The sequence below is a fragment of the Larimichthys crocea genome, chromosome XVI (assembly GCF_000972845.2).
Source record: "Larimichthys crocea isolate SSNF chromosome XVI, L_crocea_2.0, whole genome shotgun sequence".
Taxonomy (NCBI): Eukaryota; Metazoa; Chordata; class Actinopteri; family Sciaenidae; genus Larimichthys; species Larimichthys crocea.
Genome location: NC_040026.1, coordinates 19836204 through 19864190, shown reverse-complemented (window position 1 = coordinate 19864190; position 27987 = coordinate 19836204). Strand labels below are relative to the sequence as shown.

Here is a 27987-nt window from a genome sequence, read left to right as displayed (position 1 = left end):
AGGCGCGTGCGCGTGTTTAAAGAGAGTGAAAATACTCGAGAAAATTGCACGGTGACAATGAAACGGGACACAACAAACAGGAAACACACACAGACGCCACAATATTATTGATTACGCCTACACTTGTACCTTCAGATATCACATGTGTAATGTTTGGAGCGTGGTAGGAGTTTTATTGTTGTGATCAATTGTTCCAGTTTCGATTTTCATTGAATCCACTTTACGTCAACCACCCTTCTATTTCCTGATTTATCTCAAATGCAGCTTGACATCTCTGGAAAATGTATAAATATGTGAGGTGAGGTGCAACTCCCAAGCCCGGGAGAGATACAGCAACACGGTTGGAGTAGCAGCAATGGGTGAGACCAAACGGCAACTTCCATGGCTGTGAAGTGAAGCCAAAAACTGCAGCCTGGGTCTCTATAGCTAATATCCTCGTTCATGACAACTGTACTGTGGGTGAATTTTTACAGAACTCACCTGTTCAAATTATATTAAGGCTCAAAGATATTCCAAATTAAGAGCATGGTTGCTTTGATTGACTGGTAGGTGCCATCACAGATGGCTCGTTTGAGCACCCAGGCGTCATTTGGGCCCAACTCAGCTCCACCAACGATCCACGATCTTTGCCCATTGATCTTTTGCCCACCACACTGAGCTACACAATACTTTTCAGTAACCTATGGCTGACATCACGGATACCACATCCTTCTTTTACACAGTCTATGGCTGTGACACACAGCTCAAAGAGGCACTTGAGAAATTACGCCGATTGCTGTAATTTGTGATTATGCTTCCTGAGAATACAGTACTGTGCTCAGTGCCTTGCATTGACGTATAACAGGACAAACATGTGATAGTGTTTTGGTACCTTGTCCCAGAGTCTTTCCCGATCCAGAGCAACGATGACCATGGAAGGGTTGGAGAGGAAACCTTGGTTGTTGAATGAAAGATCTTTCCTTTCCCACGTCACATTCAGCATGTGCCTGCAACCCACAGGACATGAAGGAAAGTCATAGGAACGTGTATAATATGCAATCAAGGACTTTGATTCTACATCACACGGTAATTTGCATAATCATTTACAAAGATAAAGACACACAATGATCACCTCCTAATTAAGCCTAAAGCTCCCGCGGGAGGGCTAACGCGAGAGACAGGAAGTAGCTCATTAAGGGGATGAGATAGGCAGCTGATTGGTGGAGGGTAGGGTGCTGTGATTTCGCTGTCTGTTAAGATATACATCCATGACAGACTGCGCTGTGAATAACTAATCCTGGGTTATTTGCATTTCACGTGCAACAGAGGTGCAAGATACTTGATTCAGGCATGACTGTGTGTTGGTAAAGTTGCGTGAAGAGTGTGAAAGATGAAGTTTTTGCTTTTCTGTCCATGCGTCAGTACGAACTATCTAAAACAATGAATTGAAATGTTTAGGCTCACCTGAACAGAGTATTGTTGTCTGACTGTTTAGCCGGTTTGTTGCAGTCACCATGTCCATCAGGAATAAAACCGTACTGCTTCTTGAAGCTCTCGGCACCTTTCGCTATGATGGCGACACCCTCTCTCACCCTCTGCCGCAAGCTCTTCCTCCACTGGTCTGTAATCACTCCAATAACACCGACAGGGAAGCTGTCAGGCGGAGGACTTTCGGGGTTGCCCACGGCCAGACTGGGGAGGATCCAGATGTAGCCTGGCCCCAGCAGACCCACCTCGGTTGCCTGACGAAATAAGTACTGCGCCTCCTCATGGGAGCAGTACACCAGCAGGACCTGAGAGTCCACCTGCAGACAAATAGACAGAAAACACTAACTGTGGAGTACTACTGTAGGTTATCGATAGACGCTAGCACCTCAGTTCAAATTTGAGCCTTGTAATAAAGGTAAAGTTTAATAGCTAAATCAAACTTTACAATGATATGAAAAGGTGAACATCACGTGATTGATGAAAGCAGATTGTTGAACCAGAGATTGTTCAGAAAGTTATTTATGTTTTTGCTTAGTTATAGATCATCTGAATCAACAATATCAAAGATATCAGTGTTGCCAAATCTCATAACAGGATGTTGCTGCTGACAGACAGGTCTTCAACAAAGTTAATATCCTCCTGATCTGTTGGTCTGAAAAACATAATTTTATTGTCAGTGTTCAGAAGATGTGTGGCTGAGTTGAGTATCCACTTCAGTGATTATGGTCAATCGCTTCAGGAGCTGCTGCTAGTCTTCTAAAGGGACATAAGTGCGGCGCCCTGTTTCTAAACCGTCTTTGGTACTAACTAACATCACAATCCAATCCAAGATTCTTATATTTTATTGTACCTGCTGCAGCATGCGTTTAGTCCTCGCGTCATTGGCCCCAACAGACATTTCCAGAGACAAAACATCCTGTATATTCCACAGGAAATAGGAGGTCTCCTTGTAGGACTGAACTATATCCACAAAGGTGTCGTAACCCGGCAGCAAGCTGGTGATCACCGCAAACTCGCCCCAGTCGTACTCCTCCATGAGCTGAAACAGGGATATATAGAAAAACAGACTTGAGAGAAGAATATCCAAGGCCAACATCCAGGTATGAAAGCTCCAAATTTCATGAGCATGGAGTCTAATGTTGGGTCACAGGAACAAACTAGAAACCTTTTAAAACTGACATTTCATCACAAATATACCTCTCAGTTTCACAGTGGATGTTTCTCAGTTGTGGAAATGCATTAGATTACGAGATAAAGTTAGCACGGATTTAACTGAGATTATGTGATTGACTCTAAAAACATCAGTGACATCCTTTGATCTCGATTTGTGCGTAATTGTATATACAGATTATATTAGTTTGCCGAAATTGGGCCAGAACTTCAGATCACGGATTCCCCCACTGATTGTAGGGGATGTCCCCACATGATGTTAATCATCCTGAGAGGTCCCAGTTGGCAGGCTTGACCCTATAAATAAACATTTGGTATGAGAGCCTGGATTAGTTTCCCAAATCCTGTCTAAATATGGTCTGATTGTACTGTAACACATTTCCGTACCTTGAACATGCAGACAACCTGCTGCTCCAGAGACGCTCCCATCTGCAAGAAGGAGGATCCCTCGGCCTGAAAAGAGTAAGAGAGTCTAATTTAGGGATTCAGGTAGGGAAAGTCTTTCATGGGGTGGAAGGCGAGTGATGCAACAGCATGTCTGGAGCTGGTTTTGCCTCGAAGAGAGTGGATGTTTGCTGTCACAGGAGTTTGAAGTACAGCTTTTTCTTCTTACTTTGCTACTCTACTGCCTTTTTACTTTTCTTTAAAACAATGTAGGAAAGAAAAACATCTGAATGGTTGTCACAGACTCAGTTAAAATACTCAAACTCAGGTAAAACATCTTGAATAAATCAGCAAAGTGCGATGTTGACAACAGCAACAGAAGCAAATTAACTCGTCTCCTGCTCGTCAATAGCAGCAGCTTTAATGCTGTTACTGCTGCTGTGGAGCCTTTAAATTTAGATTAAACTTAGCCCTTACTAGAACAGTGCACTTCAATTATCGTCTTATTCAATAAGCATGCTATCACTCATAAAAACATCATTGTAAAAGTCACATAAGCAACACAGTGGAACAGCCTTCTAATACCAATTAGGTTGATGGGGAGTGACAACAAATGGGAAAAACAGAAAGGACTATATTTTAAGTGAGACAATGACACTTGAATCGGCTTTATGAAATCTAGCATCAATCTAAAGTTTATAAACTGACAAAACATTGAAGTTTTTTTCATTCATGAGAGGAAAAACATGCATAAATCCTGATTTGATGGTAAATTATGCACAACAAGCCGCCGCTAGAGACTGCCAGACTGACGCATCGTATAAGAAACGGTTACCGTGAACGTTATGTTACAGTTTGCACCTTTATTGTCGCTCACATTTAACCATAAAGCTTTGATTGACCATATCCAGCCTTGATCTGGTGTCTCAAGTGTCTCCGAGCTGCAAACACTCAGTCCTGCTGCTCTCCTTCTGTCAAGAAGGGGTGGTCCGGTGTTGTATGTGTGTTAGCATACATTTGCATACCACCTCGCTGTGTGTTCGTGTGTGTTGACAGATAAGATGGAAGTTGTGAGAGCCTGCTGAACTCACGTCCTTCAAATAGCATTCAAATAAAGTAGGCTATTGGGATGAGAGGAGGGGGGTGGTAACTATTGGAGGGTGTAAAAGGGGCTGGATATAGACACAAAGAGCAGAAATCATTAACTGATACAGAAGAATTTGTACCGAGTAATAGCTTTGTGTTTTGGGTCAAAAGATGTCTAGACATCTCTGACAAAACTGGGTTGAATTTGGTTTAAATTGAATGTTCTGTAGATATTAAGGTTACATATAATTGTTGTTTCAGCAGACTTTAAATTACTTTATTTAAATGTGAAGCAGGTACATATTGAAATTCAGCTATATAAGTTTAGTTTACACATGCAGGTCAAATTACCAAATCTATGCCCAATGAGCACATGCCCACATATTTTACATGTGCACATCTTAGTAAGGTGTTGGCCACCACCTGCCACCAGAATGGCTTCGTCTCTACTGAAAGGATGGAAACAACACTTCTCCAAAAGTTATTCGCAGAGCTGCAGTTCCTCAAATGGCCACTAGATGCTGGCTCCAGAACAAGCCAATCTCCATAAGCCCCCATGTTAAAATGTCCAACTTCACAGCAGAAATAAACATGTTTACAGTCCATGTTTTATACTGTCTACATCTACTTCATTGGTCCAAAATGTTTAATTGGGTTGAGATCTCATGACTGCGGAGACCATAGCGTTCACACTATTTTAATATCAAACCATTTGGTGACCCCTGGACAGCATCTGTATTCATGTTTCTCCACTTATTTATCCAAAAAATGTTGTCACCTTCCTGTTTCTGCATGTACAGGACACAAATACAGTAAGCCATTGGCTGCATTTAAGTTTAACCTCATAGTAAAACTATAAAAACATTCAATAAAACTGTTTGGACGCCCTGTGCCTGCCTCGTTTTGGGTTGGACTGCCGTAATAACAGAGCTTGGATGGATCTAAGTAGCCTAAAGGTGCTGCAGGGCAAAAGAAGACCTGTGATGTAAGCAGTTGCAAGACCCTGTCACGCTTTCACAAAGTTGAAATAATCAGAATTTTACTTGATAACGGACATGGCTGGTGCAAGAAGGCAAAGATCACGGAAATATAGCTTCTCTCTACAGCAGCATCCAGCACTAAATAGAGACAGGAAGCGTGGGAAATTTGAAAATACAACTACACGCACATGTATGAAGAAGAAGATATAAGTCGTGTGTGAGAGAGTGAGGCAGGAAAAGAAAAAGTGAGCAAATCCTGTTAAACTGTCAAGTGCCATGTGGGACCAGGTTTCTAGATCTTCTCAGTCTGTTCTTGTCTCAGAGGTGACTAACTGTCTCTCCTCCTTCCTGTTTGCTCTTCCCTCTCCCACAGCTCAGAGGCTCGGCAAAGCCCCCAGAGATCTGTGCAGCCCGAAGAATACCACAGGAATATCACAGCTAGACTCTCCTTCACTCAAATTTTACCAGTTGTATCTGTGTCTGCGCCTGTTTGAGACTCACCTCCGGAGGCTGAAACTCCAATAGACCACTCACTGGGCTGCGCACCAGAATAGCTATAAAAATAGCAGTACACAACCATGTCAGGCTGTCACTGAATAAATAAAAAATGGCTCTGGATTGGCAGTCCTGGTTAGCTATAGTGCCCCACTTCCTTTGATATGACGTAAGGATCATTTCAAGTGTCATTAAGATCCAATGACAAGCTTTTAAACAAAGAAACAAAACAGTGGCCCCGCCTTAGGCCAATAAACTTTTCAGTATTATCCAATTAGCAGCATTTTAAAACGTGAAAAACATCACAAACGCGATGAAAGACATCCACTTTCATCTTTACAGCGAAATCAAGCAAGAATTACGATAAAAATGACTTCCATGAGAAGAGAGAGTTCATCCACCCCATCCCACCACCCCACCCTCATCTCGTCCTCCACTTTCCCAGCCGTCTTGTTCTCACCACCTTGGCACTGCGGCTGTCACACACACAGACGTAATTAGCAGTCCTACTGCAGGAGCGTATGGTAATGTGACAGGAAGGGGGACGGTGGACACGATGGTTGCTCACACACTCCTCTCCTCCCACGGGGGGTGCTGCACCTCCCCTCGGTGGAGAGACTGGTTGCGGGTCAAACAGGAAGCAGGTCGCACATAGAGACGTGCACTCACATATGGATAGGTGTACGCATGTACAGTAAGTCACTCTAGACTTCTTGTACAAATTGCTGCAATCTCCAGTGGTGGAAGGTACATTTACTCAATGCTTAGGCAACATTTAGAGGTGCTCACACATGGTTATTACCATTTTCTGCTACTTGGAGCATCATTGTGTAACTTTTCTACAATAAAATAACAGATTTTAAATCATTTTGATGCTACATTGACCTGTAATCAGGTGAATGGTGTCTCCAACATCCCCACTCTTCACCCCGTACTGCTCCAGGTACAACCAGTGGCGATTATGCGACATTTTACAGCACACACCAACAAATGTTTCACTGATTATGGTGAAACTGGATCATATTTTATAGAGAAAATGTTTTCTGGTTTTCTCTCTGATGTCAGATTACAGACTTTTCTGATGGAAAGTAAACTTCTGTAAGTTTCTTCTCAGTTCGTAAGCCGGGCTGCGTGTGAGTTTAGAGCACCGTGGGAGTGTTAAGTGTTTGTGCAAAGCAGGCAGTGTAACCGAGCTGAGTGGCCTCTATGGACATATCGAGAGAGGCGAAAAGAGTGAGCGAACAAGAGGCAGCCAGACAAGAGTAAATCTGGGACTGACTTTTAGTCGTAGGCGAGAGCTTTATGAAATAAAAGGCTAAAAGACAGACATCAAGCTGGGCTTCCTGCTGTTGAACTAGTCAGTAATAGTAGCTGACTGATATGTTGTTTGACAATAAGTAATATAACAAATACAGCTGTATATATTAACGATATTATTTATAATGGGACTGCACTTGCTTTAACTTGCAAACATTATACTTGCCAATTGAGGTTTTGCTTTCAAAGCAATGAAAACCTGAGATCTGAAATATTCTGACTTCCAGTCCCTTTTTGGGGTCATACTTCAAAAAAACGCCGGATCCTTCACTTCCAGCAATGCAACTTGAAAGACCCTCTATGCCTGTTAAACACCTGAATCTTTCAAACTCCGCTACAGTTGTTAACACAGGCTCCCTAAACCCAAACTGAGATTACTGATGTCACTCAGTAATTTTGTCAGGCTTTAGAAAGCTTCTTCAGAGCCACAGAAGACATTATACAACTGTTTTCGCAGGCTGAGAAAGACTCCCTGTGACTCGTAAATTGCCTTCGACATGTCAGCTTGGTGGAGTAAAGGAAAATATATCTAAAGCTCCACCAGTATCCATCTCACACTCTCACGCATACAGAAATACACACATACTGAGCACACATGCACAAAATAAAAAGGCTTCCAGAAACAGATGTTTTTCTTTTCTACGCCACAACACCCTTTACACATAAGCTCAGCAACTAACATAATATTGTCTCAAAATAGAAAATCCCCTTTCGTCTAATTCATAGTTTTTGTCAGAAAATATTCACAGCCTTAAAAGAAACTTCTGCTCTACCATACTGTTTAGCTCAGTATGGTAGAGCAGCCGCCCCATGTGCGAAGGCTCAGTCCTCGCTGTGGAAGCCCGGGGTTCGAATCCGACCTGTGGCTCTTTCCCGCATGTCATTCCCCGTCTCTCTCTGCGCCCACATTCCTGTCACTCTTCAGCTGTCTTTGTCAAAATAAAGCTTGAAAAGGCCAAAAGTATAATCTTTAAAAAAAAACTTTGTAACCATAGCCATGCAAACTTCCCTCAAATAAACCAACCATATTTAAACCACTTATATAGAAATTGGTATTTTTGTGAGTTAACGATTTACCACTGTTGTAAGTGGTAAGTGTATTTCTTGTGATCAAAAATTAGTGAGTCAACAATTTTGCTAACACAGCCAAACATCAAGCAAGTGATGTGACCCTAACCCTAAGTGTAACATCTTCATAGCTTACTCCATCAAGGTTCTCTTCCGTCTTTTGGCCTCTGCCATTATGTCAATAGACTCCGGTTACAATGCCCACTTGACGAGCTCCAGTTCTGGCATGACACCAGCTCCAACTGGCTCCAACCTGAAAAAACTTCTACCTCCTAGTGGTCCAAAACATCTGTAGTATAAACACTGAACGCACAGTCAGCCTGGCTAACAAACTGAGCTAACAGCAGCTACAGTTCACAGCCGTTTACTTAACTGTCCATCAAGAAACTCTGTCAATAATCAAGAGGACAGCAGAGGAAATCCAGAAAAATCCAATCCAATTTCTTCAAAATCAGTGAAATAGTTGGTTGTGTGTGACAAAGTTACAGTAGTAGTTAGTTAGTGCAGAAACAGGCGTTATTTTATGGTAGAAAAGTTACACAATGTTGCTTTAAAAGCACTGAATGAGACTTGTGTACAAAGTATTTTTAGTTGCTGAGAATCCCGAGAATCACAGCATTGAAGAAAATCACAAGAGGATATAAATACACCCCGAGTACTTGTGGAGAAACAGATTCACAAAACAATGGACTTGAAAAAAGATTAAGTCGGGGTGTAAAATTGATAAATATGTATAAAGTGATCATCTGACTATCTTCAGTTACTAGCTGTACTTTCCTGTTGTTCTATAAACCAGTGAAATATATAAATACGATATATAGACACAAGGATAAAAGGCACATAAAACCAAACCTCCACGATTAGCTGCTGACCCTTTAAATAGAAACAATCCCATTTGTAGTCGTGTGGGTACAAAGCAGCTAATTGCACTGTGTAGTAGTACAGTGGACATTTTGTGACCTCATTATGTTGGCAGAAGTGCTAAACTGATTAATTTTCACCCCGTGGAGGGAAACCATCTTGCCTTTCCGGGCCCCTCTGGATATATAATCAAACACTCAGACAAACAATTTAGGTTACTTCAATTCTGACACTCAAAGCCATGGCATTAGCAGTTTGATCGACTACCTTTATTGGAATTATTGGGCCATGATGTGAAGCTTGGAGGTGGCCATTCCCAGCGATCATGACCTGTTTATGGAGTTTCTGGTTTCTGGACCACGAGGCCAAGAGAGAGCCAGAAGTGTAAGTGGGGGGTTGGGTGGGCAGAGAGAGAAGAGACACACAAGTACAGAAGGACAAATGGAGAAAGCGGGTCAGTGTGGCCACAGAAACAAACACCCAAAAAAGAAACTTGCACAGTGATCCAGTGAGAGACGGCTGGCTCATTGCACCACTTCAGTCCCAGGGTGTTACCTTAGTCTATAGCCTTACGCTGAGACTGTAACTCCTGAAATATAATCTTCCCCTGACAGGTTCAAATTGTAATAAATGATGTTATATGCTTGAATACTCAAGCTCAACAGTTTCTTTGCCTCAAAAATCCATCACTCGCGCATTTAAAAGGCACTTTTGTTCCTGTTTACTGGCAAACACATGAAGCTGTCGACTTTGCTTATTCCCGACTTTGTCATCATCTACAACCGCGATCACTCATTATTTGATTTTCGTGGCTGTAATGAACAAAAAACTGGTTTGCGAGTGATCAAACGCTCACGGTGTATTTCCTCAAAATCGGAAAGATTTAATAGCGCCTCGCGATAATAGATAAGAGTTGTCATCTGCGGTTTATTTATCTGCTCGGCCCCAGAATGATCCACAGCACCCATAATAAAATGTTTTACCACTACACTCTCATTATTTAACAAGTTCTAAAGAGTAAACTGGCTTTTACAAAAGTAATTATGTTCTTTTAAACGTGCCGGGGAAAAAATCATTAATCATAAAAATGTCACCTTCTCAAAAACCGCCGCCGTATTTGAAGCTTGGTGATAATTCATTTTTCAGACAGTCCGATGTGTTTTGAAAGGGATTTATGAATCATTAAGTGCAGCATAGGTGAATTTCCTCAGCCCTATAAAGTCACTGGTGCCACTCAATTCAGAGCTATGCATAAATCTTAAGTTATTTTATTAGACTCCGAGCAGCCTTTAGACGGCAAGTTCAATTTGGCTCCATCAAAGTGCAGCTTTTACCTCCCTACTACTGGCACTAACAGGTGACTAGGTAGGTATTTTATTACTATGTATAATTGAAGCTGTTACCTGCATATGATGGGGGTTGTCACATAGGTTTTTAATGCGTGACCATGGATGATAATGTCAATGTGTGTGTGTGCAACTAAAAAACGTCAAAGTACATGTCAGAGAAAGTTTTCCCAAAGACATTTTCCTGTTTTGGGTGGCACAGTGGTGCAGTGGTGAGCACTGTCCTTGGTTTAAACCCCAGCTGGGGCCTTTCTGCATGTACCCACCTCTCGCCTAGTGCCAGCTGGGATCAGCCCTCCAGCCGTCCGCGATGCTGATAAGCCGTTATGGGAAATGAAAGGATGGATTGTTTCTATTTTTTGACGTAGCTCTTATCATGCAGATGTTTGTTCAAGTGTATATTCTGAATATTTTTTCTGATAAGTTTGGCTTTAATTAGTTTTTCGATGTAATGCAATGGGTGTTTCACATCATGATTGACAGCTGAGTCAGATCTCGATACCACGGATCCAACCAAGCGTCATCACTACTGTGCTGACGGCAAAATGACGTAGGATGAGGATATGTCTTTGGTTCAGACTGAAATATCTCAACAGCTTTGATGAATTGCCTTGAAATTTGGTACAGATATCCGTGATCGGTACTTTCCAAATTCCATCGCCTGTTTTCATGAATGCTCAAAAAATTATTTCCCGAAACAATTTTTAGCAAATGTTACTCAAACATGAGTAAGTGGTGCATTTGTTGGGGACTATTTTCAGCGACAGATTGAATACATATTTGGTGCTCTAGTGAGTCTTTCCGGCAGTAGGTTGGTGTATGTGGGACTGACTCATAATAAGTGCCCGTGTTCATCGTAATGAAGGAACATATTACCCTGTGCAACAGTGTGACTCACTGATGTGTTTTTAATAGTTTTTGGACAACAATTGAGCTCCCTGGAACAGAAGAATAAGATATATCAGGCTTTGGCGACACAGTCGGTTTTTGTTGCCAGGATCAGTTCATTATTGGTTTTGGTCTTTTCAGTAGAAATTGTTGACAATAAGAAAAATATATATACATAAATGTGTGGACACCTCTGTCTGTATTGTTTGGACTTTTCAAATTTCAGTGGTTCTAACTGTGTGTCAACAGTTTGGGGAAGGTTGGTGTGGACTGACCTCAACTCCGCCCAGTACCTTTGGAAACTAGAACACAGACTGTGAGCCGGACCTTATCACCCAATGTCAGAGCCCCGACCTCATTAAAAGAGAGCAAATCCCCGCAACCAACGTCGTCCAACATCTTGTAAAACGCAGTCGGGGGGGGAGAGGCATATTATCGGCCATGTTGTGTCTCTGAATATGTCACCAAATTTGGAGATACACGAGTTTCCCGGGACAAACATTGATGTCAATTATTATTACAATCACTACCATCATAATTGGAATACTGGTTCATCAGAAAGTGGAACATTCTCCCAAATACATCAAAGTTTTATTGTTTTATTGTGTTATTAAAGTTTCTTGTTGTTTCCTTCTCCCCCCACGTTATCTCTTGCTCTACCACTCCCATGACTCGACATCTGGATGCAGCACCCTCTAATGATCACCCAGCACACTGCACTGACTCACAGCCAGCCAGCCAAGAACACACACACACACACACACACAAAGACAAAACACACTATGATTTCCAACTCCTCGGAGAGACACGTTGCAATATTTCTTCTCTTTTCCCCTCGCAGGCCCTATTGAACACTCTTTATGCCTTTTCTCAGCCGTTCTTTCTCGCTCTCTCATTTCCTCCCCTTTTGCTTTTTCGCTTGATGTGTGCGCCGTCTGACAAAAGACACACTTCCTCTCCTCCCTTCAATCTTTTCATCTTTGTCTCATTCCCTCCTTCCTTGTTGTTTGCCATAGAAAGATCACTGAGACAGGAACCATAAATAGGCGGCCCGGGCGGGTGCTGCTTCTTTTTAAACCCACCATCAAAGATATTCATCATCATCAGGCTATTGATAATCAAGCACTATTGAGCTCTTTTATCCCCCCCTAAGAGAATCGTGCACTCACACATATGTCTTTCTCCATCCAATCCACCTGTCCCATTGTGCGAGACACCTCTGATGACAACAAAGGAGTGTATAAGAGAGAGAAAGAGACCAAGGGGAAGTGTGAGGAGGAGGGCAGACCTCAGAGGAGAGTGCTTTACTCTTCGTGCTATATAGAGAACTGTCACTCAGCACTTTGGGCTCGTCAGACAAACGGTCTCTCTGCGCGATAAATAACATCTGCAATTTTGTCTTTTCTCAGACAGAGAGGTTAAATAACCAAGACTGGACCAGACGTGATCAAAATGTGCAAATTCGCAAACCGGAGATTATTCATAACTGACAAACTTTTCCCCCGAAAAAACATTTTGGAGGCTTTTAGAGAGACTTTTACACAGTGGAGGAACTGCCTGAGACGAGTATCAAAAGCGCATGTGGGGTAAATAAGAGCACCTCCTCGCCAATTTGAGGTGACGTGTAGACGGAAGAGCGGGGTTAGGTTAGGAAGAGAGCAGTGAAAGAGAAAAATAGAAGGAAAGGAGGAGTGAAAGGTTTGGATTTCGGGGTGAATGATAAGGGCTGCGGGGGTCTTCTGCCTCCTGAAGGGTCTAATTAACAGTTTAATGGGATCCTGGAGCTCCGAGAGAGCAGAAAAGAGCATAGGGCCTCTCGCTTCTAGCCGCAACCCTAATGGATTCAGCAGAGCGCACAACAGAGGCGAAAAAAGCTGGATTCAAATGTGTCGAGGAGTAAAGGTGACGGAGGGAAGGATGGTGAAACTGGAGGGATGGAGGGACTTGAGGGAAATGTGGAAAAGGAAGCGGGAAGTGAAGGTGAGAACGGGACGGAAAGACAAAAAGGGAGGAAGGAGGGAAGGCAGACTTATCTGTGAGACGGTAAAACACTGCCTTCAGGCAGCTGTCAGCCAAGCCTCACCGAAGCATCTTTCTCCTCCATCTCTCTGTGTCGCGTACTTACTCTGCCTCTCCCGCTTCGCCATCAAAATACAGAAAATCAATCACCCTCCTGCAGCTACAACTCCTCCTGTTTAATACCCATCTATGACGTGACATCTGCGGATACCTTTTGATTACCAGGAAGCTGACAAATACAACATGCTGTGGTTTACAAAATGTTGCCTGTGGTGGTGAAATCCACCAGGCGTAGCTCCACTTTTTCTTTTTGGACTCTTGGTGGTGGATAGGTGTAGGAATGCATCCATTTGGCTGTGCGCTCTAATATGTGAGGGTGTTCATTTGCATGTGTGTTTCTACGTGTGAGGAGTTGGTTCTATAAATACAAGGTGTTGATGATGGCGGTTAAGCAATTAAAGGAAGACGAGCGGGAAGCACGGAGCGTGAGAGGAAGAAGGGATGGAGCCATTTTGCGACTAAGTAGGGAAAAAAGTATAGATTAAGAGTCGGTCTGGTGTCATCAATCTCCTCTTTACAATCTAACTACACGGCTCACTGCTCTCTGTCGCCATTCATCAATGAGATACATGCTAAATCATAGCAGGAAAAACCTGCTGCTCTTCAAGTGTGCAGGGATGATTGATTGAGGCGCAGATCGCCCATAGCCACTTGTCTCCCGTCGCAAAGTTTCCCTTTCCCACAACTCAGACTTTTCCCAGCCATGGATTAGAGGAGCCGACGAGGGTCGATGGATGCAGTCGTTGCTGATAATTCACCCATCTGTATTGCTCATATTCAAATATTTGCATGCAAGTGAGTTGCTTGCCAAAGTAGGTTTCACCGCTCTGACCTACTTAAGTTCTTTAAAGCTGAATGATGCCGGCGTGGAAAAGTTCTGACTAAGACAGGAGGCTGTGAGCGCCTGGCAGGGTTTACATTACACGTTGTTCATCTTATTACTACAACCTTTTTTTCTTGCTTCCTTAATTGCTCATTATACTGTTTGTAACAAATGTTATATCAGCACAGCTGGGACCCAACATGGATTTTTGTGTGTGTGTGTGTGTGTGTGTGTCACTTTAGCAAAAAAGACCTTGTTCAAGCTGTGAGGTGTGGCATGAGGCCAAATGTTGAAATGATCAGCTCGTTATTTTGACAGTACCTTGTATGGTATGACAACTGCAGAGCCGCCACTGATGCCCACAATCGGCAGAGCTGTCTGAGTGGAGAGGAAGTCCAGGATCTGTGCCACCTCTGCCACCTGAAGACAAAATAGACAGATTCAGTGTCTGCAGGAAGAATGTCCACAGTGAAACAGTCTGAATGTAACCAGAATGGTTAATCCCCGGGCCTTGGAAACAGCGAGTTAACAAAATAATCACACCACGAGACGAGCTTTGGATTGTTTATCTAATTTCAAACCTAATTTTTTTAAGACACTGTGGACGAAAAAGTACTTAAAGGTATCCACCGGAGTTTGGGGACTGTCCCACCAATGATTTCACACTTTACTTTACTCTTTTTATAGCCTACAGGTGGCGTTAATGTGTCGGTAAGTCGGTAGTTATAGTCGTAGTTGTTGGCAAGGAAACTCCATGAGGCACCACCAAGTTACAAGAACGATACGATTGGATCAAAAGTTTGAAACAGCTGAAAAAAAGAATGAACCAAAGAAAGTTTGTTGTTTGGTATTGAGTCACGTTTTTAAGGTGGATTATTTTGACTATAGCAGATTGGAACTGCATGAACCCTGGTGCACGATGTCGCACATTCCTCTGTTCTCATTAGAAGTTCTTATTAGTAGCTAATAGGAGCCTGTTTCAAGTTTTGCGGTCAGACTCAGGGACGTGCACAGACATTTTGAGGAGCTGTTGTTTTAATCTGAAAGAGCATAATCAATGAGATACCCTCTGTGCCCCAGTATTGCCTTATATAATGCTACAGGCTATATGCCTCTGTGCCCCAGTATTGCCTTATATAATGCTACAGGCTATATGCAAAATAAGTCCTCAAGAGTTCAAGACATTAAATAACTAAGTAACTCTGAGCTCTCCTTACCCTGGTAGAAGTGCTATTTAAGCAACTATTTACTTTTTTTTTTGAGGATTTGATTCCCTTTACAATCCAAAATTGTAATTTAATTTGAGCAAAGATAGTACATGCTTGGCATTTCAATTAGTTCTCTTTTTACAGCCCTACTTTGTGATTTAAGATGACACGTCAGGTGCTTTTTCACGTTAAAATGTTCCCCTGTGCAGCTTTTGGAAACTCAGATGTGGGTGACTGAGCACCATGACTCTGGAGAGGATGTTTTATCAGAAAAAAAAACCTAAAAATGCATAAATCATTTTTACCTGCGCCCCGGCACCCGAGCCCACATCATCCTCGAACACCACGCCATGCAGTCTCTCTGTTGCCATGGTATCGCAGAGGTGTGTCAGAAGGTCGCGTGGGTTGGTGTCGTTAACCAGCACGGTCACAGGGCTGACCACCACGGGCAGGTCGACAAAGTTTTCCCCACTGAGACGACCTCTGACCTCATTCTGGTAGCTAGAGCCGCTGAACACCACCGCCACGTTGATGGACGGGTGGAGGAGGAGTGGACGGGCCTGCAGGGGGAGCGGGGACGAGATGAGGAGGAGGAGGAGGAAGAGGAGGAGAGGAGGCCATGGAGAGGGAGGAGGATGTCCCCTGGGAATGGCCATGTTGGCAGCCTACTGCCTGGAAAGCAAGGGAAGGAAAAGAGGGTGAGGGAGGGAGGATGAACAGAAAGAGAGCAACAGTCAAACATACAAGCTGCTTTACTTTTATGATGTTTTTGACATAATTCATCATAATCCATCTATCCGTATCCATCCCATATTTCTCTCTGGTCTGTGCCTCTCTCTCTCTGACCCTTTTGTATCACAGTATTAGCCCTGCATTTAGACTCAAGAGGCAAGAGAGTGTGTGTATCAGTGTGTGTGTGCGAGCGTGTGTGCATGTAATCCTCCATAATCCAAAACCTCAGTGTCATGACTGTAATCACCTCTCCATCTCTACACATCTCTGATTCAGCACACATGCACACACAGAGAGAGAGAAAGAGCAAGCAGGATGCCAAAACATTTGCAGGGGTCCTCGACCCTCATCGCCGGTGTTACATTACTTCAGCCAGCCTCCACATGGTGTGATGTCACCGGCCTACCCACAGGAATACAACAAATGAAAAAGCCAGAAACACTAATTGCAGATTAAATCTGTAAACCAACATATGCCTGGTGATGTACAACTTCATTTAAGTTACATGTGCACATGTTGTCAAAACCAATGGATAACTAATGCTGTATTATTAATATGAATATGCAAAGTCGTAACTTAAGTTATCAAATAAATGTAGTGGGGTACAGGGTACAAACGTAAAAGTACATTTACACACATTTACATTTGAGTCCACGTGTATCAAACTCCATCCTCTCTCTTTATGTAAAACATTTCTGATGACTCATTCTAAACCCTGAGGTATATTCATAAATGTATCTTCTCAAATGTGACTCAGGGGCAACCGGCGAACCCTTCCAATCATATAAAAACGCCCTTGACTTAATTAGCTTGTGGGTTGTAGTAGCTGGCATGTCGTTTTTGAATAATTTTCATTCACTTATCATTTATAATGGAAGATTTCATCTCATTTCAATCGGTTGTATATACATAGTAAGAAATAAAACATGATATCATACTAAAGTATAATCCATAAACATTAAATGACAATACAATTATTGGAGCTTAGTGTTGGGTCATCCCTCTTTTATATTTGGCCACAGCCATAATTAACACCTAATAGTTGGTGTGCGTTCAACATACAACTCACAGCAATGAGTATACCTTCAACATCTGCAGCAACACAACTTCAATCAAGTGTTTGATCTCTCCTTATTGAAGCAATACTTTGAACCTCTGATGAAGGCAGGTGGGCTTTCTTATAGCAAATAAAGATCACCACATATTTGTAAGGGGGGGTTTTATATAGAGTGTCGGTCTCATCTGTGGCCATCAGAGACACCCTGATAATTAAGAGCACCTCCCAGCTTTGATTCAAAGCTCATTTCAAAGCAACAGTCGGTTAAACATGTCCCGCCCATTCTCACTGTTCAGGCTCCTGGTATATCGATCAATCATCTTAATGAGGTTTTTCGGCTCCTGGGCTTTAGGCCGACCACAAAATATATATAGGATATATTATCTCTAATATTATATATATACACTGTTTGAGTGTTTTAAAGACAACCGTGTTATTAGATGCTGCTGAGAGATAAACCAGGCTTATAACTGGAATGATAGACGTGGATCAGCCTTTATTAAGGATTACTTCTGGATCTGTGTTTGTGTTTGTTTGGTTTTGACAATTCAGACATTCAGACAAGACATTTTGTTTTCTTTAAGATATCTGGTCTTTTGTAAAACTCATCTAGCCTATGTATAAAAAAGTTGATCAAATAAAATCAATTGAAATTGAGCAGTGTCATCTGCATATAGTGACGTTTTGAACATTTGGTCAGGAGGTTTACTATTAAACTGCATCTCAAAATCTAAAAACATGATGCAGATACAGATCCCACAAGGAGTTTATACAGATTTGAACACAGATGAACACTTCTCTGCTTGTTCAACCTGTAGCAGGCCTGAATTTAAGTGTTCACAAGCCGATTAATAAGCTTCTGTTCTTATTTTAGTTGTATATTCTGTATTTATTTTGCACTTCGACTATTTACCTATTTCTATCTTTGTGTTGCTGCAGGTTCACTTGAATTTACTTTCTAGTGATCAAAGAAGACTTATCTTCAAAAGGTCTTTGGTAAAACTGATTTACTTATCAGGTCAATTGAGCGGTGTCATCTGCGTACAGTGACATTTTGAATATTTGGTCTTTTTAGCCGTAGTATCAAGTCCATATAGGCAGGGGTATATTCTGATATACAAAATCTGAAATATGATTTATACTCCTGGGAATTTATGCAGATTTTACAGTCTTACATTTTCTCTTTTTTGTTTTGATTCACGGAAAACACTTTCACTTCTCTCCAGTGAAATATTATAACTGGATGTCAGCACAGAGCAGCTGTTAACCCACCACCCACTTGGGCTATAGGCGGAGATTAAAAACAAACAAACCCCCCACGCAGCAAAACTATGAAAGGAACAGATTATAAATGAGCAGATATGAGACAAACAGCATCAGATTGAATATTAAATAATCTGCAGAATCAAAGCCAAAAATATTGTACTGTAGATATCTGGTTAACGCTTCAACCCTCAACCCACAACCCACAATAATCCTCAACCCACAACCAGCCTGAGGGTTACAGAGTTAGATTAATATTGTAGACAGACACAACTTGATGTCCTTTGGGTTGTGAGATCTTGTTGCTTAACATTATTAAAGTCTGTGGATAAGAATGTTCATATTCTGAGAAAGATTTATAACCGAGCTGCAAATATACACAGAGTAATTACACAGAGTCTATGAGGAGGATGTAAAATTAAAGATCATGTGGTGATTATAAAATTTTGTTCATGCAACAATTAGTATATGCGTTTAAAATCACACTCTTCACTGCTAATTCATTAATTCAAGTCCTTAAAATAAAGTAAATTACTTCTTGTCACTCACTACTTGTTAAAAATTCAAGCTCATGGCAAGTAATATGGGAAAAAACAATGAGTTTTAAGCATGGGTGATTTGTACAAACACTCAGGGTAAGCAAAAGTAATTTTCGAAGTTATTATACAACTCTAAATATAAAACTTCAAAAGTGGTAGGGGGAAAGAGTAATTGTGGAAACAGATGGAAACTGAAGAGAAAGAGCAGACAAATGCTGACTGGGTGGATCATATGACTGGAGAGCAGGTCAAATGTTCAGTTGACGGTGTAATCTCTGGAAAAAAGCAGTATAATGGGGCTTCAGATCAGCAGTGTGTGTGTGTGTGTGTGTGTGATGGGGGTGGTGGTGGATAGGAAATTGACAGAGTGGGTGTGTCTGCTCCAGATTAGCAGCAATATTACAGAGTGTGATTACGACATAGAATAGGACATGAACACAAGGGACGCAGCGCATGTGTTCAATTTCAATCACACACAATAACAGCACACAGAAACAATCAGCTGCTTTTAACAGATATTTAAAGAGAGAGTGCTTCAGCCAGAGGGAGTTAAAGAAGAAAACACAGTACCCTAAAATCCTGTTGGGTTAGTGCCCTTATTTCCAGAAATAATGTGCAGATCAAGCGAGTAAGCGTGGTGAGTGCACGCACCCGAGTTTTCTGTTATTATGGAGATTCCCAGATGTCACGTGAGATAAACCCTCTAACGTAAGACTGTAACCTGCGCCTCAATGAACGCACACATCCGAATTCATCCTACAGTGGATTATTAACGGGAAACTAATCAGCTGCAGCAACGCAGTTTGGAAGACGTGATAGAAAAGAACAACATGATTACTGTGTGACAGTGCTGCAAAATGACAGTAAATGAAGTGTACTGTCACCCTTCATCATCTTCCTACAGTATCCATCCTCCGTGAGTCCCTCACACTGGTTAAACAGCTCTCAAGAACATTTATAGGTGATTTATTGAATGATAAAAAAGTGTTTCTGTGGTAAACATTACTTTATATTTCATGTCGTGTCACATTGTGTGGTGTCGTGACGTCACGTGTCATGTCGTCTCTTACCATACCTTGTATCATATCATAACTTGTTGTATTGATCATAACAGATCGTATCATATCATATTGTCTTTACTCTATCTTGTCCGATTGTATCTTATTGTATTGTACAGTATTGTCTCTAACCTCGAAGCCCCATGTCATGTTGTATCATCTCTTACCATATCATGTTTTTTTGTAGCTTATCATATCATACTTTATTCCTTCAACTGGAAGTAACTTTAGTAATTGATTCTTGTCCATTGGGAGCAAAATAGGAATAAAGTGTCAAAGCGTGGTCATAATCAGAAAACTAAATGTTTATTGTTGTAACAAAGCTTCAAAGCTGGACCTGAACCCTATTGTTCTCAGAATTATTTTTAGATGTTTCTTAAGTTATACTGAATATTTTCAGCCTCTGACAGGTCATGAAATAAAACTAAAAATGCTAAATTATTCTTCGATTAGACTCTTCACTTCTCTGCTCTTGCACCCCATAGCAGGCCTTGATTTAAGTGTTAATGTGCCAAAAAAAAAGAAAAGAAAGAAATTGGCATTCACAACACTGAAATAGTATGGACAAAAACTCTTGTTTGTCCAGACGCTTGTTAATGTGTTGCACTTTCTAAAAAGAGAATAAATAATTTGTCCTTGTAACACCTTCAAAGCATTTGGCGAAAAACCAATCATGAATTGAGTTTTTGTATGCGGTACAATACGCCCAAAATAAACAATATCATCATGTGCATTATCAGAAAACCTGCTGGACCAAATGTTGGACCACATGTTCAGCTGATGCTTAAGCCTGTCCTCTGTTGAAGGATCATATATCTCCTGGGACTTACAGTTTATATATATTTATATATACATACAGTAGAGAACATTCAGTCATTTAACTACTTATCTGGGATATGATGGAGTCCCTATACTGAGTCCCCAGGGGGTGGAGAGGAAATGAGCAGAGAGGATCTAGTTGATGGGATGAGTATCATCACCAGAGAATTATCAGCATGTCTGCCTTGAACCTTGTTTTTTTTCAGAGCACCTTTGAAACTGATTGCATTAATTAGGGAGCTTGAATTAGTGGGCTAGTATTAATGTAGTAGATGGCCTTCTCCTCATCAACATACTGCAGGCGCAGCTCTGCTGACAGCTGCGTGAAACATCAGGATTCTCCAGAGCCTCGTTTATACAGACTTGAGATCAGTCCAAGAAATCCCAGTGTGAAAAACCTGATACTGGAAGTTCAACAAATTTACTATACTTTGCTCTGATGACTGGGCACTATACTCAGTGGTGTTAAAAAGTACTCAGATATTCTGAATTAAGTACAAGTAGTAATACCACAGTCCAGAAATACTCTCTTAGAAGCATAAGCTGTGCATTTAAAATGTTACTTACTAAATGAAAGAACAAAAGTATTGGAAGCAAAATAGCAAAAGTTAAAGTACTCATACATACTCATACATTTTAGAAAAATATATACTGTATTTATTTTATTTAATTATTAATAAATCTCTTTTAATATTGAAGCTGGTTGGGTAGCCTTTGAATCTCCGCCGATCAGTCAATAAACGAGGAAGAAATTAATCTTGGATTTTACTCTGGGCAGGTAAAATGGCTCTAATCGATAGTTTTATATTAACAATGAATGAAATGAAGAATGTTTTTCTTCTACTCCATTTCCAGCCATTAAAAGCTCTGATAAATTCACTTTACACTGTCTGTTCTGCACCGCGCAGATGACAGATGATGCAGTCAACAACTTGCTGGTGAACACAGTGGAGCATTTAGCAGCTAAATATTTCCCTCAGGAGTTGGTGGAGACCAAAAATAGAGCTAAAAGGAGGGTGAATATTTTCACATGACCCCATGTTAATGCTAATATCTGTTGTTTGCAGACAATGTTGCGTTAGAAGGTGATAATATGTTAGTGTTGTGTTTACAGCTTGTTTCCGCTGCCCCCAAGTGGCCAAAAAAAAATCAAGAACGTACTAAAGCATTGTTAGTTTTAGTGTTTTCTGGCCTGATATTGACTTTTTTGTTCTGTTCACATCTCTCTATCTGTCCAACGTCCTTCTTATTGTTGAGTTTGCGTTTTCAACATTATTCCATTAATGAAATTTATAAATGACGCATGTGTGAATTGGGTATGTTCCCACGGATTCCACTACAGGCTTGTTCTTGTGGACGTGTTTACAAAACTCGATCCATCCATCCGTTTTCTGTAACCACTTATCCTTATCAGGGTCACTGGGGGCTGGAGCCTATCCCAGCTGACATTGGGCGAGCGCCAGTTCATCACAGGGCAGTCGGTGTAGGAAACAACTGTTTTCAATCATACTTTGGATTAATTAGACAACACTCAATGAAGCACTTCCATCACCCTTTCCTGAAGTGATCATTAAGAGAGTTGCATTAACAGTAATGTATATGACAGTAAACACACCACAGAGCCTGAACCAGGGGCAGCCACTCTGTCAACGTCAACCATCTCAAGCATGCTCCACCCTTCTTGTCCTCTGCGTGTCCCTCCATCTCCCCGTCTCTCCTCATTATGGATGAATTGTGGAAGTTGATTTGCATCCAGGCCCACACACACACACATCTCTAATAAACATACAAATTAAACTCACTATATGAATAAATGAGTGTGTCATGCTTAACCCCTGAGCTTGTTACGAAACATATCACATAACGTCTGCAACATAAATTTATCATAATTAGGGTTTTAGCAGCTAACATTGCGACTCTCTGTCTCTCTGCGGGTTCCTGCTCTCACATATAAACACTTGACAGCTTTACAGGAAATCGTTGCAGGTCGGACGTATCAGCCGACATGAGTGACGTTGAAGGGACGGGGGCATTTCTAGATCGGCTTGGTGCTCCCTCAACCGATCAAACGTAAAGCAATCAAAATCTCAGTGACACCCAATCTGCTGCCACACCTGCTTAAAGCGGACGTGGACACACTTGCAAAAACATACATGAAATGACGCATTGATTCATATATTCACACACATATTATTGATTGTTTCTGTCACCATTTTTGGCTTATAACACAAATCAGTCTATTTTAAAGTCACCATCACAGCTCGGTCTTTCAGTTTGTCTCATTTGTAGGATCTTCCGAATTATGAAGTATGAAATATTTAAATAAAAAATCACAAGAAAAACTAGTCAGAAAATAAACACTGTCTGTGAGAAATGTCTTTTTCTTTAAATATCCCACTTTTCTTGTGACCTCTAGGGGAGAACCATGAACCATATGTTGAGAACCACTGGTCTATGTAACTATAATGATGTAACGTGTCAAACTGGAGCAACTTTCTGTCTCAAGAGACAAAAGACAAATATTTGGACGGTAAATATAATAGTTTTGTATCTTGTGATCCTTTAGATTTATATTAGGGTCCCTCTGGGTCCTGATTCCCATGTTGGTAACCAAGTGTAAACTGTGCATCTAAAATAAACCTGATCTACAGTGAACTGGAGGTAAAGTATCCAATATTTCCCCCAAAAAAATGTACTAAAAATGACAAAACTCCTAAAACAGAAACTTGTAACAGAATTTATTAGATTTTTTACTTTAATCATCTTCTGACCCTTCACAGCTTTATAATAAGACCCTCATGGGGCCCTTGACCCTCAGGTTGAGAACCACTGGTTTATGGACTGTGCAGCCAGAACTGAATTTAAACTGAAGCTTTTTTCAGAAACCTTTTACAGGTGAAAATATATCAGTATTTCACAAAAAAAATAGACAAAAGTCAGAAAAAATACATAGAATATTGTTTTTCATATTATTCCTTCAATCATCTTGAGCCACCTTAGATTGATCTTGGGACGGTGGTACATGATATATGTAAACTACATCAGTATGTGGATGTTCAGAAGCCTGAGTAGGTAAAAACATCCAGTTAGTCACAATAATACCATTTTCTTATAAGAGAAATGTGTTTTTTTCCTCACTTTTATTATCTCATTAATCATTTTGTGACCTCTTATATTTATCTCATGAGCCCCCTCAGGCGCTATGAGCCGCATATCGGGAACCCTGTTGAACTATGCAGCCCAAAAAGAAAAACTGGTGGTGGTGGTGGTGGTGGTGTACAAACACGCTGCAACATGATATATGTAAACTGGAGCAGAATGGTCACTAATGGAGAAATATGAGCGCTGCTGTGGGACAAATCAATGAGCATTACCCCGATAAATGATCCGACAGTAACACACTGCAAACTGTAACACGCATGATCCATGATGAGTAAATGAGTCATACGGAGTAAGTGTGCATGCAGGTACGGGAGGATTGGATGCACACACACACATGTGGACGCTTACACACACTCCAAACAAACCTCAGAGTGCAAAATGCTAATATGTCCTCTTACAGTAGTTCCTGTTATAGTAACAACTGGCTGTTCTGTTTCTGTCAGCAGCAGATGGGAACGTTCTCTCGAGGAAACTCTTCACTTATGAAAGCTGAAAGTATGACTGCACTCATACTGTGCTTCACGTCTTCACTCACATCCTCCCCCCCTGAGCTCCTTCTTCTACTATCTGCTATCCATTGCTCCATATCTGCTTAGATATAAAGTATGAATTGCTGACAAGTGGATCAGATTAAGTGACAGAATAAGAGTGTACATGCATACGTATATGTATGACAGGCTTACCTGTGCTTTCTGCCGTCATCCAACTTCAACTCCTGCTGCTCCATCCTTCTCCCAAACGTCTCTTTCTATATATTTCTTTTTCTCTTTTTCACCCGGTTTTCACCTGCCTCTCTCCCCTCTCAGCACCTGTAGGAGTACGCATTTAGACCGAGTCTCTGTGTGAGAGCGAGTTATCAGCGTATGTGTGCGTTAGTGTGTTTGGCAGCTTTTTGGATGTCTGCACACTCCCCTGGAGGACTTCACAACGTGACAGCGAGCGTATGTGATCTCCTTGTTTCTCCCCCCTCACCCCCCCAAAAAAAACTCTTTTCTTCACCCACCCCCCCTTCTTCTTCTTCTTCTTCTCTCGCTTCTCTCTTTTTGTCAGCGAGTGCATTTACAAGTGGTCATGAAGGTGAAGACAGGACATCAAAATTGGAGAGGAAGGAGGAAAGAAAGAGGGAGGGTGACAGAAGACGAGAGGTGCGGGAGCCCCTAGACGAACCGCCAGCCAGTGTTTGTGTGTGTGGGGTTTTTTTTATGTGTGCATATGTGCATAGACCCACTGTGTTTAGCTCCCTGTCTGTATCCTTCAGGCTCCCCGCTGGTCGGATGAGGAGAGGAGCGAACAGGGGTGGCGTGGAGGGGGTGGAGGAGGAAGAGTGATAAAATGCCTCTTCAGCGGAGGAGCACAAACGCCGGTAACACTTCAGCAGCGGCGGCGGTGACGCTTCCCCGCCGTCTCATCCCTTTCTCCCCCTCTCCACCTCCTCTGTCTCCTTTTCTCTCTCCCTGCTCGGGGGCAAGAGACGCAACAGATCCATGGGAAGTTAGAAAATCTCACGGGCGGATGAGGAAGCCTCCTGCATGTTTGGTGCAAAAGTTTTTGCCCTTCCTCTTGGTCCAGTTTTCAGCCCCCTCTGAGGTGATGATACTCCGCAGTGAAGGGATCTCCCACCTTCCCCCCCACTCCTCAGCGATGATGTGCCATCTCGGATCCAGGAGAAGATTTGGGTTTTCTGACCCCCCTCGCCCTCTTTTCCATATGGATGCGATGTGATCCAGATGTTTGTTGATGGTGGGAGCGTCGGGAACACGGAGAGAACAGCGGGACAGATGGCAGGTCTGCGGGGTCGGGCCGGCTGTGCACTAGCAGGTCCTCATCCTGTTGCACTGATTTGTTTTCTCTCTTCTTGTTTTTTTTTCTCTCTCCCCCCACCAGAGTTTCTCTCTCTCTCCCTCACCGTTGCGCTGCCTGCCGCTCATCTGCCGGTGCTGTCACACCAGTAATCCTGCTTACCATTTCCTCTTTAACTCCATCTTTTCTTTATCTCTTTCTATCTCCTCTCACTCCATCACAGGAGGGGCTGCATGTGAGTCCTGATAATAATGGTGTGAGGATTTAGCCTGCCTCCCTTCCTCTCCTCCCTCTCGCTCACTTCAGCGCAACCCCTCCTCCTCTCCCAACCCACTTTTGCTCCCTTTTTTCTCTGTATTATTCACCTTCATACTGTCACGTATCCTGCCTTCTTTTCCTGAAATCACCTCACTGTATTACTCTGCTGTTTCTCTCTCTCTCTCTGTCTTTTTTTTATCCCCCCGTTACCATCATCTGTTCCAAAAATGAATCCCATTACTAGTATTGTTTTTCCGCTCAGGACCCCCCCCCTCAGGCTCTGTCTGTTGTTTATCAGCGTGAATACATTTTCACAGAGTCAATAAGCTAAAAAAACATCACATTCACCTTGAACTATTGACAGTAAACACACAAACCAGTAGCCTAACCAAGAGGCAGAGCAAATATTGCAACGAGCTCGCTGAAACAATTAATCCGTTAAAGGAGAAATCCACCAATTTCAACAAACGCGAAGTTCAGCTTATTCATCGTGAGAAGAATTAGTCACAGGTGTCAGTGTCAGAAAGTGAGTGTTATCTCAGCTTTGCCTTGCAGACTTTCAATTTTTTTAAACCTGCGTCACAGACATGAAATGAATTTAAAAAACTGGGGACAGGTTTGTGTTATTGGCATGAATTAACCGAACAGAACATTAACTATTGCTAGCCAGCAACGTGCACTATGTGTATGTGTGTGTGTGTGTGTGTGTGTGTGTGTGTGTGTGTGTGGAGTTTTGTGTGTGTGCTCAGCCTCTGACAGGTCTCACCAGGAAGTCCAGTTGTTTCAGTTTTTTTTTCCTCCTCTTAACTCATGAAGTCAGACGCCTCGTTTGCATCTTTCCTTTGACTTTCTATCGACTTCTGTCTGACCACACCTTAATAAATGATACTGGCAATTTGCATTGTGGGAAATGTAGTTTTTTTCCCCAAAAAAAGTTTCAGCAACTTTGTGAGGCTGTAATAATAAATCACAGGAGAAACTCTTTCTTATTTGTGTTAACTGACTGTTTTGATTATTGTTTAATGTTTAAAGCACTTATAAGCTCTTATGCAGTAACAACAAACAACATGGGTTCAAATTTAGCAAGAAAAGAAGATTAACTTTATTGATCCCTCAGTGGGGAATATATATATATATATATATATATATATATATATATATATATATATATATATATATATATATCTATATATATATATATATATATATATATATATATATGCAAATGTGGAGAGAGGGTGGCGTGATGAGCAGCGACGTAGTGGTACCCTCTTGCTCAAGAGCGACCAGTCCATGTTCCATGTTGTGGTCCGTGCTGGACTTGAACCGGCCACCCTTGTCAAGAGCTACTGCCACCTCACTAATTTGAGATTTTGCATTTTTTCCTCACGTTTATATAAAATGAATATCTTTGGATTTGAAAAATACGCAGGCTATTTTTTTTCTTAATGCAGTAAATGTAGTAAAATAGTGAATAAAAATGATTGAATAATGTAAAGATGTAAAACATAAATGCATTAACTGTCTACATTTTTTTCTGTTTCTTTTGTAAATGGAGTCAATCGATAAAGAAAATCATCTTTGGCCGCAGCCACAAAGTCAAGCCCACGTTTACCTCGAAGGGTAAACACACAGAGAGACAAAGCAAATATGACAATGAACTTGGAGGGGCTCCACCCATACTAATGTGTCTCTCAGCATTGTATTCACGGATCAAAGTGCTCATTGTGAAGGCAATCATCCCAAAAGAAACAAAACTCGGTCCATCATCATTTTCACTCCTTTCCGTTCTGCAGAAAGAGAAGACATGGTCTTTAAGTAATGTTGACTCGAGTCGTGTTGACATGCATAAGTGTACGTCTGAGAGAGGAGAGACTAAAGAGTAATGCTGAGTGCTCTCTTCACGGCTTACGTGTGACAGTAATTTTGCAGAGGAGAGGCAAACAGTTTCACTTTTCTCTCCTCCCCTCTTTCACTCACACCGTCGGACAGGCGTTTCATAGTTTTAAAGAGTGCTGTCGTCTGCAGGTTGCCATCTAATAAAAAACTCTTTTTTTCGTCACTATGCAGCTTGGTCAGGTGACGGGCCTTTTAACACAGCGCTATAAATACAGACGAGTGTTAAAA

The 27987-nt window shown here is 41.7% G+C and overlaps 1 protein-coding gene across 1 annotated transcript in view; it reads right to left on the bottom strand.

Annotated features, from left to right (window-relative positions):
* LOC104923413 (glutamate receptor ionotropic, NMDA 2C) overlaps positions 1 to 26062 on the bottom strand; it is a 59129-nt gene extending 33067 nt beyond the window's left edge. The window contains exons 1-7 of the mRNA XM_010736483.3: positions 24486 to 26062; positions 15478 to 15844; positions 14286 to 14384; positions 3025 to 3090; positions 2318 to 2506; positions 1444 to 1784; positions 872 to 986 (exon numbers count right to left, since the gene is read on the bottom strand). Coding sequence (XP_010734785.2) covers positions 872 to 986; positions 1444 to 1784; positions 2318 to 2506; positions 3025 to 3090; positions 14286 to 14384; positions 15478 to 15828 — 1161 coding nt within the window. The 5' untranslated portion in view covers positions 15829 to 15844; positions 24486 to 26062. The remainder of the gene's footprint in view (positions 1 to 871; positions 987 to 1443; positions 1785 to 2317; positions 2507 to 3024; positions 3091 to 14285; positions 14385 to 15477; positions 15845 to 24485) is intronic.
* Between the last annotated feature and the right edge of the window lie 1925 nt (positions 26063 to 27987).